At 36.4% G+C, this 15,375-nt stretch overlaps 1 protein-coding gene across 1 annotated transcript in view; it reads right to left on the bottom strand.

Moving 5' to 3' along the window:
• Positions 1–5,560: 5,560 nt before the first annotated feature.
• vax2 (ventral anterior homeobox 2) overlaps positions 5,561–15,375 on the bottom strand; it is a 40,575-nt gene continuing 30,760 nt past the window's right edge. Inside the window, exon 3 of the mRNA XM_041778957.1 lies at positions 5,561–9,150. Within this exon, the coding sequence (XP_041634891.1) occupies positions 8,653–9,150 (498 nt within the window). The 3' untranslated portion in view covers positions 5,561–8,652. The remainder of the gene's footprint in view (positions 9,151–15,375) is intronic.

The following is a 15,375-nucleotide window of genomic DNA, read 5'->3' as shown; positions in this document are numbered from 1 at the left end:
TAGTCACATTTACTTTCTATTGTATTGCTCTATTTAGTCTTTTAAATCTCCATGTGTTACTTGTGTTGCTTCATATTACTCCTGAAGTGTAATTTCTTGTGCCTCCTGTTTTACTATTCTGTTCTTGTCCCTTGTGTTTCATATCTGGTTTTACTTCCTTGTGTTTGTACTTTGACTGCGTAAATAGACTTGTGTCATGACTGTCCCAGTGCCACCCTTAGTCTCGCCTTTCTCATGAAAAGAAGGTAAATAACAAAGCTATTTTAGTAGTAGATTAATAATGAATTCAGTTCTGTTTACGACAGTACAAAAAGTACAAAATAGTTTCAAATGCATGCAATTTGAAAATGCAACAGAGAGGAGATTAATTGTGATTAAGTTAGGGAATTTAGAGATGCATTACTCTCAAAAAATTGTAATGCTTTGACAGCACTAGTAATAAAAGTTTTTGTTTGTTTGTTTGTTTGTTTGTTTGTTTGTTTTTTTGTTTTGTTTTGTTTTTTTGTTTTTGCATTTTTCAACACATCAAAATCATCATAATAATAATAGTATTGGGGAAAATGCCTCCTTTTCTCTTTGCATCTTCTTGGGGTTATGTTGGTTGTCATTGCTGCATGTTTTTAAAAAATATTAATAATTTAATGACACATGCTGGTAACAGATTAAGTAGAAAGGCATAATGTAGACTTTGAAAATGCAGTGTTTGATATTCAATTGTCCAAACAGAAAGCTATGTGTATAAATGTTTAAATGTACAGCATTAAATGTTACTTTGTCACACTGTGGTAAATTTGACTAAATCTGTTAAAGATCACAAATCCAAACCAATAAAAACCTAGAAAGTTGAGTTTGGTTTCTTCTTTGCTGAAAATGTTTACAGCGTTTTCGTCCTCTGCAGCGGGGTCCTTCCCCTGGCTCGTCCCCTCCCTGATCTCCTCTAAAACAGGCCACCCATCTGGTCTCTTTTCTGCTGGCCCTCTCTCCTCTTCCTCGCTCAAATAAAGGTGCCAATCACTATAATTGGCACCCTGCGGATCAATTGTCCAGGCTCGGAGAAGAGCCCCTCACTGCAGTCTGGGTTGATGGGGGGGTGGGTGGGAGCTGTGTGTCCTGTGTTACCTTTACAGCTCAGCCCAACCTGCATGACTTGTTCTTTCTCTGCAGATTACTGCCCGATTGACGTGTCATTGGAGAAGTTTTCATAACTAATCATCGAAATGTGATTTAGCTGAAGAGCCTGTCAGAGCAGGTATGTGCCTCACACGGGCCTTGCTATGGAGGCCCAAAGTGTCCAATGTTTCACAGTGGTGAGAGAGAAAAAAACTTGAATCATTTATTTCATTTAAAGCATTACAAATAGCAGTACACTTTTTTCTTTAAGTAAAGGCTCTGAAATCTAAATTTTGCTAAAGTTAAACTGCAAAAAAGAATAAGCATCAAAGTAACATTAAAAAAGTATTCCTTATGCATTGAAAGGGCCTTCATGTCACACTGATACTTTGACGTTAAACATTATTTTCATTCTGCAGTTGCTAAAAGTGACACTTTTACTGCTGATTGTCCCACAAATATCCCTTGGGATCTCGAAAGTTGTATTTTACATGACCTAAAACTTTACAAATAATATAATCTCAGTGCCTTTTCAATGACAGTAAAGTTTATACTTATGTTGTTATTGTTATTGGTTTCTGTTTTGGAATATTTATCTGATTAAGCCAAACAGCCATTGTTAACTAAGGCAATAGAAGATAAAATAGAATTTTAGCATCTGAAGAGTGCAGAACCTGAGGTGAAATTTAGCAGTTTAAAATGCAAGGTAAAGTTTGACAAAAGTAATTATACCTGATAGCACTTTATTTAAGTGGGCCAAATAATGAGTAACTTAACTGTTTTAGTTGGTAATTACCTGGTAATAAGTTGGTAACACAATTTAAAGTTTGAGGATATACAAATTATAAAATTTCAGTCTTTAAACAACACTTCAAAGTGTAAGGAATGATGAGGAATAAAGAAAAAGACTTCAGCTGACATAAGTCTGTGGGTCCAGCCTAAAACTCTGGCCAGCAAATAAAGGCCAATATTGAAAGGTGATATACGACAATGTTGACAGCTGATATGGGACAATATTAACAGCTGAAATAGGAAAATATTGACAGCTTATGTGGGACAAGATTAAAAGCTGATATAGGCCAATATTGAAAGGTGATATAGACAATATTATAGGTGGATATTTACAGCTGATATAGGAAAATATTAACAGTTGATATAGGCGAGTATTGACAGCTGATACAGGTGGATATTTACAGCTCATATGGGCCAATATTGATGACTGTTATAGGCTGATATTGACAGCTGATAATGGGGATATTTACAGCTAATGTAGGAAAATATTAACAGTTGATATAGGCAGATATTGACAGCTGATATAGGTGGATATTTACAGCTCATATAGGCCAATATTGATGGCTGATATAGGCCAATATTTATAGCAGATATAGGCGGATATTTACAGCTGATATAGGCTATTTACAGCTGATATAGGCAGATATTTACAGCTGATATAGGCTGATATTGACAGCTGATATAGGCTCATATTGACAGCTGATAAAGGCTGATATTGACAGCTAATATAGGTGGATATTTACAGCTGACATAGGCTAATATTGACAGCTGATATAGGCCAATATTGTCAGCTAATATAGGCTGATATTTACAGCTGATATTGGCCAATATTGTCAGCTGATATAGGCCAATAGTAATGGCTGATATAGGCCAATATTGACAGCTGAAACAGGCAGATATTTACAGCTGATAGAGGATAATATTGTCAGCTGATATAGGCTCATATTAACAGCTGATATAGGCTGATATTTACAGCTGATGTAGGCCAATATTGTCAGCTGATATTTACAGCTGATTTAGGTGGATATTTACAGCTGATATAGGACAATATTGTCCGCTGATATAGGCCAATATTTACAGCTGATATAGGCAAATATTTACAGCTGATATAGGCTGACATTTACAGCTGATATAGGTTGATATTGACAGGCAATATAGGTGGATATTTACAGCTGGCATAGGCTAATATTGACAGCTGATATAGGTTTATATTTACAGCTAATATAGGTGGATATTTACAGCTGACATAGGCTAATATTGACAGCTGATATAGGCCAATATTTTCAGCTGATATAGGCTGATATTTAAAGCTGATAGAGGACAATATTGACAGCTGATATAGGCTGATATTGACAGCTGATATAGGCCAATATTGTCAGCTGATATTTACAGCTGATTTAGGTGGATATTTACAGCTGATATAGGCCAATATTGTCAGCTGATATAGGCTGATATTGACAGCTAATACAGGCGGATATTTACAGCTGATTTAGGCCAATATTGACGGCTGATTTAGGCCAATATTTACAGTTGATATAGGCGGATATTTACAGCTGATACAGGCTGATATTTACAGCTGATTTAGCCTGATATTTACAGCTGATATAGGCTGATATTGACAGATGATATAGGCTAATATTGACAGCTTATATTGGCCAATATTGACAGCTGATATACTCATATTGGTACAAATGTTAATTCACTTTTAAGCAACTTTTACTAATACCAATATCATGCTAATAACATTGTGCATCCCTACTTGTACATCCCAATATAATTTGAATGGACTTGTGAGGTTAATGTGTGAAGTACTCTTTATAAATGATGTAAAGAGGTTAAAAAAAGAAGACATTTTCATTCCTCATATGAGCTGTAAACAGAATCATATTTTAAAGCAGTGGTTCTCAACTGGTAGATCAGGGCCAAAAAGTTTCAGGTTCTCAAATGTGCACTTTAAAGAAAATTGGAATGACATACAGAAGCTCTAAGCAGACATACACTTTTATATTTCAATTTACCTGGTATTGCTTATAACAAGAGGATTTGTCTTGTGCTAGGGATAACTAAAGTTGTTTTCCCATGGTGATGTGGTAACTTCCTCAAGATCTCCTGAAAATAACCAAATTTACATGTTACCATGTGGAACACAATAAAATTAAATGGAGCATATACTACCAGGGCTCCTGTAATTATGTTTTTTTTTACATGTGTTTTTTGTTCTGTGTCTTTGTTCAGTCATGTTTGCTTCATCTAACATTCTGAATGATTGAATCATTTAAATGGTTGAACATTTCTGAAAATCTGAATCATTTATCCTTATTACATTGGTGTTGGTACCTGAAGTTAGACCTGCTCAAGATCAATGCTTTAAAGCACCATTTTAATAGGAGTCTGTGTGTTTGAAGCAGATTTATTAAAGTTTGTAATTAACGTTTATAATTGTGAGGAAAAAAGAACAGCAGGTGGTTGATTTCCTGATAACTTCAGTTTAGTAGAGAACATTACAAGTTTTGTGACCTTGGCCACTTTTTTCATCGCACCAGGATGAAATGGTTGATGAACCTGGGCTTTAAGAATACTTGTGCTGCATCATTTCACTTTAATTACAAAAAAAAAGTTATGGAAGAAAAAAAAAGGAAAAACTAAACACAACTGAAACTCAAATATTTTCTTTTGGGGAAAAAAGTGAGAAAATGATCATTCTCTGACCAAAACTTTTTAAAATAGTGGCATATTTACAAATAAATCCTTGCCTTTTTTGTGTTGGCTGTATTTGTGCCATTCCCACTAAATTCTCAATTCTTTTTGTAAAGTGCAATTTTGGAATCTGCTTTAGTTGGGAATGTTTTGCTTCTTTCTCAAACATAGCCTCCCATAAGTCCTTGCTTCCTCCTTCAGGAATCTCATTTAGAGCTTTCTCTTCTTTGACTATTGCAGAGAGATGTTTGCTTCTTTAACACAAAGATCAGGGTAAGTGATGAAAACATAAATAAATAAATAAATAAGTTTTGAGTGCTCTTTATACGGCAATTGTTTGTCCTAAAAGGATTTTTTTTGCCATGAAAATATGACACCCCTCTATTCCATCTATTTAGTTATTTCCAGGTCTCATATTTTCATCCAATTAATGTCCAAGGGCACGTCCATTCAGCATGTTTGTGCCAAACTCCACACCTAACACAAAATGGTAGATATTTAAAAGTAATGGCTCCACAGAGAGACCTGAAAAGGTAAAATGCCCACTGCATTGATCTTTTATTTTAATCTCAACCATGATGGGAAGGACGAACATGCCAAGGTTTTTTAATAAAGCAAAGTTCAAAATCCCTTCAGTGGGAACAGAAAAGCTTTGACATAGAAATGTCAGGCATGTTTGTACAATTTTTAACTGATTACACTGAAAAAATACTGGATAGCGTTTTAAAAGCTTCTCTGGTTCATTATACAGAATATTTCTGCTTTTAAAATATTCAAAAAATGATTAAATATCTGTGATGTTTATGCCATAAATGCAATGAAATAAAGAACAGACCACAGGAGGCAAATTACATAGACATATATTTATATGCATATGAATAAAAATACATATACATATTGTACAATATCTTGGCCGAGCGTGAAAACAGCTCTTTCAGCCCAGAAACAGAAGTAAGCCTCTTTAAATAAGTGCAAAATGTTAATGAGACAAAGAACTGTAAAGCATATATAAAGTCTTCTTTTCTGAATCTTCCTTCGCAGTTTGTGTTTTTTTAATCCTGTTTAAATCACATGGAGCAGACATTGAGATAACGTGTGCAAAGACCCATTCATATATATTCATATAGAACTTTATATATATGTACATAGAGTTTATTCAGCATAAGTAGAAGCTGGTGCTGTTAAGTTATTTTTACTGCTTAAAGAAAAGACGTAATGGCCCTTTGCAGGACCTTGGCTGTGCATAAAAAAAGTTCAATTTCAAATAAAAGTTCCACACAATCTCAAAGGACTTAACCCTCAAAACAGAAATCATAAAACTGGAAGTGAGAGCCACAAGAAGGCCTTCAGAGATGGTGGCGAACAAGTGCAAGATGTCACAGATTGCACAAAGCAACAATCAAAAAAACTGTCAGAAAAAGAAGCAAAAAAAGAAAGTGAAAGAAAACCCCAAAGGCTGTGTTTCAAGGCTTTACAAAGCATCTCTGTCGCCTGCAGAAGTGGCGTTATCTCTTACACGATACAGTAACTGCAGATTTACATGAACACCACCGCACAGTGACAGAAAATGGAGTCAGTGCTCAAGACAACACTGTGTTTTGTAAATGCTTAAATGCCTTCTGCTTACATTTCCTGAAAATTTGATCAAGTAAGAACAGTTTTGGGAGCCACTTTCTTAAAACCTGTAAAAAAAAAAAAAAAAGTCCAGCTTATAAAGGGGTTAAAGAGGCATAAAACGCCAGAGAAAAAGACCCTGATGTGAGTAAAAAAAAAGAAAAAACGAGGGTCTGTGAAAGGGTACATGAGAAGCAGAGCCTCCTGACCTCTCAGCTCCATCTCCCTGCTCAATATTTGATGCCCTGGCATGTGAATTATGGATGGTGCTTATAGAAAATAATACAGTGTTCAACAACAGCACAGGTACAGCGCTGCAAAGAGCCGTGAGTGGAGAACAGGTTTTTTTCCTTGCGGCACTGCCGGGTCTAAACACAACAGCAACAAATCACCTGCTAGCAAACAGAGCTACACGGGTGCAAAAAGGCCCCAAAGAGCCGACAGAGTTTTTTTTTTCATCAGGCTGAGGTCAGAACCTGCACACAAGCGATAAATGTATGTGCAGCGAGGAAACACACCTCTGCTTGGCGTTTACTTTTAAATTGATGTCAGAGGAATGTTCATGTTTCTTTTAATGGGTGTCGGCCGACCTCTAAGGAACGTATTAAACCTCACAATGAGACGAAACCTACGAATAAATAGAAAGATGATGAAATATGAGGTGGAAATAAGAGGAAGCATACATAGAAGTTTTAAAAAGAGGCAAAAAAGAATTTAGTTAGCGCAAATTGGGGGCAAAGTGGGAGCAACTTGGGGTCAGGCTGCAGTTTCCATATTAGCTTTGATTTTCTTTGGGCGACAAAGAAAACTGGGAAAATTTCTCTATGTAAAGAGAGAAATTTTAACTCATTACTACACCTGATCTTTTTAAAGCATGTCAGCCCAGTGGGAAGTTTTAACTTGGGGGAAATGTCACCCAAAGTGGGCTTACTTTAGACGCTAAGGTCAAACTAATCAAAATGTGGCTAAAAGGAGAAAATGAGGGTGTTTATTCTTAAATAGGAGTTAACTCATTGATTCAGACTAATCTTTGAAAGCTTATCTTGATTTAACTTAGGGGGTCAAAATTATATAACGGAGGGAAAGATCTGGGAGGAAGTGTGTTAAATCCTACTAACATAAAGTGCTTTCAATGAGGGGGAAACTGGCTAGCGTCTAGAAATGGGGCCAACTAAAACAGGATGACAAATATCAATTTAAAGAAAATAAAACAGCAATAAAAGAACTAATTTCTGCATGTGATACTGCAGCTTACTGCAGTCTAAAAATGTGCATAAAGTAGAAGATTCCTGTGTGAAAATACATCCAGATTCCTTGTGATAATGGACAATTTGTGCCCGACTTAAAACCAAGAGAAATAAGAAAGTGTTTGAGGTAAAACAGCAGCAAATGTTAGGTTTTGTGAGGCTTATTTTAACTCTACATTATCATCCCATTAAGGGATGCAAAAATGATTACTTTTAGTGTAAAGATGGTAGAGAAACTCCTTAACTAGAGCCAGAACATGTTTGGTTTTTTTTTCAAAGATTTTCAAGATTATTTTCAGTAATCCCAAACAAACTGATGATGGAGAACAAATAGCAGTAAATGTGGACAGATGTTCAGAACCTGTGAAGAAAAGGGTTTAAATGTCATCTCTCCTCAGTGATTGGATGAATTATGTGAGCTTCATCCATAAATGCTTTGGCAGAATCTAACCAGCTTTCTCTTTTTCTTCTTTTACGATAACTTATCAGATCTAGATATGTGATTTTTGCACAATTTAGCCCAGATCCTACCACATTATACTTCTTACACAAACACAACCAAATAAAGAATTTACAAAAACTACCGCTGGACACCAAACACGCTGATATTTAAATGCTACGATTCTTTTTTTTTTTCTTCAGTGTTTCTTCCGTTTGTGAAAGCACATCAACTAAAATCAAACATGGCCACTTGTACAGAGAAAATGTACCGGAATGTGTACAAACTGCTTTCTTTGAAAATCCCGCTCAGCTCGTTCAGACGCTGATTCAATCTGAACGTCTCATGTCAAGTATTATTTTTTTCCTGAACAGTAAATGAAGGCCTGTATAGAGAAAAAACACACGCACAAACTCACTGGACACAAAGTGAAGAGTCACTTAAAACCACTGCCAAGAGAGTGGAGATAAAAACATCTGTCTGTCACACGTACACACAGCATTTCTGCAAAATTCACAAGTTTTGTTTCTTTTTTTATGTGGGAAAGTCCGTCACATCGAGTCATTTTCATTGCTTTGTGTCAGTGCTGTGGCACAAAACAGTGCCGCGAGAAAAGCAGCCCTCCTTTTCACAAGTCTTGTGATCCAGGGTGTTTTCTTCGCCCTGGGTGCTGCCTGTCAGGTATCAAACAGGCGGTGAAGGAGCGCTCTTACAAGCGCCAACCCCCGGCGTCCTAAAAGACAAACGTATAACTTAAGAAACTGTCTTCTTCCCTCCCAAATCTGTCTCCTTCCTGTCCAGCCGCATGTACGGCTCAAAAGCTGAGGATCCACACCCATAGGCGGATGTCAGTTCGTGATGAGCGCCGCCCAGCAGTGGCATTGAAAAGCACAGGGAGTGTGGCGGAGGGACGCCAAGCCGCGGAGAGGGCGGGGCGCCGCCCAGTGACGGCAATGACAGTCCGAAAGTCCCTCCTGGTAGGGAGCTGGGGGGAGTGCTGCTGCTGATCCCCGGAGAGGTGGAGGAGCCTCCGCCAGGGCTGCTCAGCAGGGAGCCGTTAGCCGGATGTGGAGGAGGCCCAAGGAGGGAGTTAGGAGGAGGGGCGGGGCCTGACAGGAGGCGGCCCTGCTCCAGGAGGCGCAGGATGTTGCAGGTAGCTAAGGACTCGTTGGTTGTGGAGGAGCGTTTATCTGAATCCTTGGTGGTGTCTTTTTTCTGTTTGGTCCGCCGGTTTTGGAACCAAACTTTGACCTGAAACCACAAGAACAGAACAACATTAGGTTAGCATTTGTTAGCATCATGCTAGCAGAGTTAGAATGAAATGCCAAGAAAGCATTACAAAGTTAACTCTAACACAAAACATGGTGAAATCAGCATAAAATGTTTGTCAAGGCCGCCATAAAAACTCACAGACAGCTAAGTGGATGAGTCAGGAGTCATCACAACCCTGGAATATCAACTTTGACATTTCTATTATTTCATTCCTTGGACTTACTTTTCCCCTGGATAGGTTCACGTCATAATCTTTGATCTACTTGAAGTTTCTTATTCTTTTTCAAAATAAATGCAGGTCTTTTTCCAAACAGGAAGTTCATTACCCTTAGTTAAAAAAATCAAAAATAAAACAAAAACATTTTCAAATGCAAGATGATTGAATTTCATAATGCAACAAAAAGATGAGATTGTGATTAACAACAGAAATTCTGAGATTAATTGCATTTAAACTTTTGGATTTTTTGACAGCCCAAATACTATCCATTCTAATTAAAACTCCCAAATACCATAAATGTATTAAAATTTGGCTCTTTCAAAAAATAAACCTTCTCTTCTTGAAATAGTGGGGGAGGGAATAATGTTGATGATTACGTCTTGAGTTAATGCTATAGGTGGGCCATTGAACTCATGAGAAAATTCAGTGATATGGGGTGGGCATATCCATGCTAGGCCCCCTACAAAAGTTGGGAAAAGAGAACAGAGGAAAAAAGAAAAGAAAACTAACAAAAAGAATAGAAAAAAGAAAAGAAACCCAACAAAAAGAATAGAAAAAAAGGAAAGAGAAAGAAAAACAATAAAAATAGGAAAAAGGAAAGAGCAGAAAGATAAAAAAGGAAAAAGAAAAGAAGAGAAAAACAGAAAAGGCAAGGAAGAGAAGAGAAAAAAAAAGAGAAAAAGAAAAAAAACAGAAAAGAAAAGAGAAAAAGAAAAAGAAGTAAAAAAATAAAAAGGAAAAAGAAAAGTAAAAAGAACAGGGGAGAAGAAAGAAAAAAGAAATACAGAAAAAAGAAAAGAGAAAGAATAGAAGAGAAAAAAGAAAAGAAGATAAAGAAAATAAATAAATAAAATAACTAAAAGAGAAAAACAGAAGAAACGAAAGACAGAAGAAAAATAATAAAAGATAGAAAAGAGAAAAGACAAAAGAAAAAAGAAAAGACAAAAAAAGGGGGAAAACAGAGGATAAATTAAAGAAAAATTATAGAAAAAGGAATAGTAACAACAGAAATAAGAAAAAAGAGGAAAAGAGAATAAGAAAAAAGAAATGAGAAAAAAGTAATTAGTGAAATGGGGGGGATAAGAAAAAGAAGAAATACAGAAAAAGAAAAAAAATGAGTAAAAAATTTTAAAAAAAAGGACAAATGAAAGAAAAAAGAAGAGAAATAAAAGAAAAAATTAAAAGGGAACAAAGAAGAGAAGGGAAATAAAAGAAAAAGAACACAAGTTAAATAAATAAAAGAGAAAGAAGAAAAAAATAATGAAAAGATAAAAAAGATTAGCTAGAACAGATGAACACTGGCTATTGATATCTGCTAATGTCACATTATTTGCTCTAGACCCACGTATGTCTACGGGGCTGAAATCATTCATATGTTAAACTAATGAAATTCTTCAAATCTGTAACTTACATAGAATTTGATGTTAATAACATTTTGCTACAAAGTAAACATTACAGTCAGTTATAATGATTAACCGCTTCAGCTGAGGTAAATTATCTATCAAAAGATAATAAAAGCTCCCTTAGGAACTTTGGTTTTGCACCGATTTTGGCGCCACCTGTGTCCCTGTATAGCTCGTGCTTTCTGAAGAAAAGTTTAACCCTGTTTTATTCAAACAGATTAAAACATCATACTGTGCTGTCTGAAGCTTTGAGTCCAAAAATGATTAATGAATCATTCTGATGGCTTTGCATGCAAACAATATCAGATATTTTCTGGTTTCAGTTTTGTAAATGGAATCTTTCCCCTTTTGTTGCAGTGGAACAAAAAGTGACGATTGTCGATTTTGAAGCATTACTTTGATAAAGAAACATTTGAAGATGTCACTTTGGGTTCAAGTTATAAATCTCAACTTCAAACTGTTTCACTTTTACAGGGCCCTGATGGTTCCAGCTCATCCTGACATCCTCTATCTTCCCATACCCCAAACGTGTGTGACTGACTGCTCGGTGACCTCTTCTAGATGCATATCTATTCGGTAGCATGTGAGCGCTAAGAGCACGCAACACCTATAGCAGTGAACCATCCATACACGCAGAAACCCGTGCAGAACAAGAAGCGTTGCTGTAATCCCCCGGCACCTGCCATTGGATCAGATCTGTTGTTTTCCTGTGCACATTTGATCATGGTTGGTCCAACACACTTTACATCATCTCACACTTCATGTATCTAACAGGCTAGAAATGCACATATGGGGATCAGAAGTCATATCATGGAAGAATGGGAATATTAGTGCAGATACAACAGAGAGCTGAAAAATAGAAAGAAAGGCTGACATGTGTGCAGGAGTCTCGAAGAAGCCCTCATAAATGGAGAAATGTTTGGGAAAAAATTAATTCCCCCAAACGTAAACTACTTTAATTCAATCCATTCGCTCAAGAAGAAAAAGAAAGTAAGATTGCTGTCCTAAATGACAACGAACTCCTAACAGTCCTCTTTCACAGCAGATAAACCTTCGTCACACAAGGCATCACGCTACCAGCAGCAGGTCGAGAGAAGCTTGCTGAACTCTGCCTGTCCTTGTCGGCCATGTTTAATTGATGCGAGAGCAGTGTAGCTTTAATGTATAGCGTGTGGAAAAGTTGGGGTTGGGTGGGATGTTGATTGGAGGGCACAGTGGGGTCACAGCAGATCGCTGCACGGAGAGGAATCACACACATGAAAAATGTATAAAACACTGACCGAGTTTCAACGTGGAGCTGCTACAGCAAAGCATGCAGGGGGCCAGATTCACAGCTGGGTGTGGGGAAATTTCAATAAATGTTGGGACTTTTTCTTTTTTTTTTTCACTGTGAGAATGTGTGGGCAGTGTAAATTTAAGAACAAAAGTTTAGCTCATTTTTGTTGGATAAATCAAAGTAAAGAAGAGGGCTGACAAGGATTTTAAATCTAGATAATATACTAGTAAAAGTCTAGTAAAATATGAAGAAGTAGACATCAAATAATCAGGTTGTAGTAGTAAAAACTGCAGCCAACTTTGCATCATTGAATCAGTGTAGATATACCATGTGTTGCCAATGTATTTACGCAATTCTAACAGCACTATCCCTCTGTTGAAACAACCTTTGGGCTTAAAAATATGACTGAAAACTGCTATTGTATTTGTAAAATATTATTGTATGGAAGCATATTACATTAAATTGAGAAAATACCAATACAATTCATGTTTTCAGTTAACAAGATTATAATCTCAGAACCACAAGTTAGGATTTAAAATAAAAGATATATGTGTATATATACATATATTTTTATAGATTTATTTTTGGGCCTTTTGTGCCTTTATTAGATAGAGGAGGACAGTAGATAGACTTGGAAACAGGGACAAGAGAGTGGGGAGAGAATGGCGGCAAAGAGCCATAGGCCTGATTCGAACCCTCGCCACCCGCATACATAGGGCATGCCCCAAACCATTCAACCATCTGCACACCCCAAGATATATATATATCTAATATAGCCAAGCATGCAGAACGCGGCATCTACAGATTGACTGACATGGGTGACATAGGTACCAGATGTGTACGGACTGACAGATTTGTCGCCTTCTGGTGGCCTGGCAGATTATATGGCTGTGATGGCATGTCACATTACCATTGGTTGGAATGACAAACCAGTTAGTTTGCCACAAAACTAACCTTTAAAGCTAACTTTAGGGTCATAACACTATTCATACTGTTACCTAGGAAATGAGAAACATTTTGAAAAAAAAAAAGACAAAAAAAATCTATTAGATTTACAGTGTCTCAAACAGCCATGACTCCCTGTTTGCTCTTGCTTTCTGTCAGAAGGATGATGTGTGATAATTAGGGTGCAAGGACCCTATTGAAATGCAAGAAATTATCCCTTTTATTATTATTATTTTGGCAAATGCATTGTATTTTTGGAGGCCTTATCACGCTCCAAAACTCACCAAAAATGACAAAACTCAAAAGCTAAAAATCACTGTATGAATCATTAAAAAAAAATCTGTCCACATTGTGGTTTGTGACGTCACAGAAGGTGCAGGGCCCAGGACAGATCTCTCAGCCTGGACACATCTGGAACCTACACCGGGATGTTTTGCCACTCAGGAGTGCTGGCTTACTTCACTGGCCGAGCCTGGAGCTTCTCAACTAACAATCACCAACATCAATTTCTTGCCTTTGAAAATTCCCAAAAAGTAATTTGTGTATTAATTATTTACTAAAAGTCTATAAAAACGTCATCACTGTTCTGAAGTTTGAGACATTAAAGTCAAGAGTTGAGCGGAAGAGCGATCTTTTTTCAAGGTGGAAGTCAGAGATATAACATGTTGTAAATGACTAAAAGTGACTATTTAACCACTGAGTTATCACTTTTATTGACTACTTTTATTGAATTCACAAACATTTTATCCCTTTGCTTTTAAAGCTTCATAAGTCAAATCATCTTAATTTCTATCATCATTTTTTGTGAGTTCCACCCTTGAGGCCTCTTTCCATAAATCAAAATGAAAATGTTTGAGCCATTAATGATGAAAGAAAAATAGTCAAAATTAATTAATGAAATAAAATTTGCCACTATTTCCTTAAAATTGTATCAAATCAACCTTAAATAATTGAAGTCAATTCATAATTTATAACTAAATTTGTTTTTATTCAAATGCATTTTTTTTTATCACTCCATTATTCAATTCAGATTAATTTTTATCACTTCCACTTTCATCATTGAATTTTTGTCAAGTTCCAAGAAGTTCATATTTCAGCAAAGATTTCTCGATTTTCATTCCTCATTTCAGTTGAATTAAAAAGCTTTGCTGATGTCAAAGTTTCAGTTTCTTAAAGGTGAAAAAAGGAACAAAAACTGAGTTTTGAAATACAAAAATGTGGATAATTTCAGCAAGAACATAACATTAAAATAACTATATAAATTTAAAAATATGTCAAGACCATTTCTCCTTTCATGAAAAATATTTTCAAGGATCCAACACTGGTTGCCCCCACATTAAGAATTTTCAGATCTGAAAGACAACTTCCCTGAAACCTTCTTTAGTCCTAAATAATGGATGGTTTCTCCACATAAAGACATTTTTACCCTTTCTATGACCTTTTCTTCTTCTTTCTCACGCCCTCATTTCTGTCTTTTCTCCTTTTTTTGGATATGTGACCAGAGTACAAATGATCAGAGTGAAAGGCTAATTCTGACTTACAGTACTGACACAGGCGCTTGGTATCAGCCAGGTTTGCATTCTTTGATATATTGATCTCGGAAATAAAAATCCTGGTGAGATTTAGTATGACACATTGGCCTTTGTAATTCAGTTAAATTTAAAAGCTGAAGCAGACATTGACGACCTGATTCCTTTTGCAAAGGAGAAATTTGTTTTGACTATTTGTCTTTTGCCACAGCAGGATGGCAGAGAAACTCCGGTGAAACATGAAAGAAGGGTGAAATGTGGGCTGAGGAGGAGCCTATGGCATTTTGGAGGGGATCCAAATGGACTGAAGCACAAAGGCAGGTCTTTAAGTGCCCTTATGGATTATCTGTGGGATATCCCCTTTTTTAAAAAACAATTTTGTTTAAAAGATGCCAAAAGATTGCTGATAAAATGCCTTAACCTCTTATTGATGTCCATTTCAGTTGAAAGTTACAGGTGTAGTCAGCAAAAGGGCAGAAAATCCTCACAATATAATATACACCATTAATAAATGGTGTCTGATATCTCTGCATTCATTAACCCTCATATGACTTTATGAGTATCTGAACTCTTGTTTCTTATTATATGTTGGACAGTGGGGGGTCCATAAGCTAGCGGGGTGATGTGGAAAAGGAGCCTCAGGCTGAACTCCGTATGGGAGAGATGGACATAACCACCGGCTACCAGCGATCCATTCAATCACTCTTTGAAAGTAAAAACGTCATTCATAAGATGATCCAGCTATTCCGGTCAGCAATTGAATATGATGAATCCAGCCGATTTTTCTGTTTTGAATTCATTTTTTCAGATCATTGACTGTGAACATGCTGAAAA

Source organism: Cheilinus undulatus, linkage group 22, assembly GCF_018320785.1.
Source record: "Cheilinus undulatus linkage group 22, ASM1832078v1, whole genome shotgun sequence".
Lineage (NCBI taxonomy): Eukaryota > Metazoa > Chordata > Actinopteri > Labriformes > Labridae > Cheilinus > Cheilinus undulatus.
Note: the sequence above shows the minus strand (reverse complement) of the source record. Positions and strands in the feature narration are given on the sequence as shown.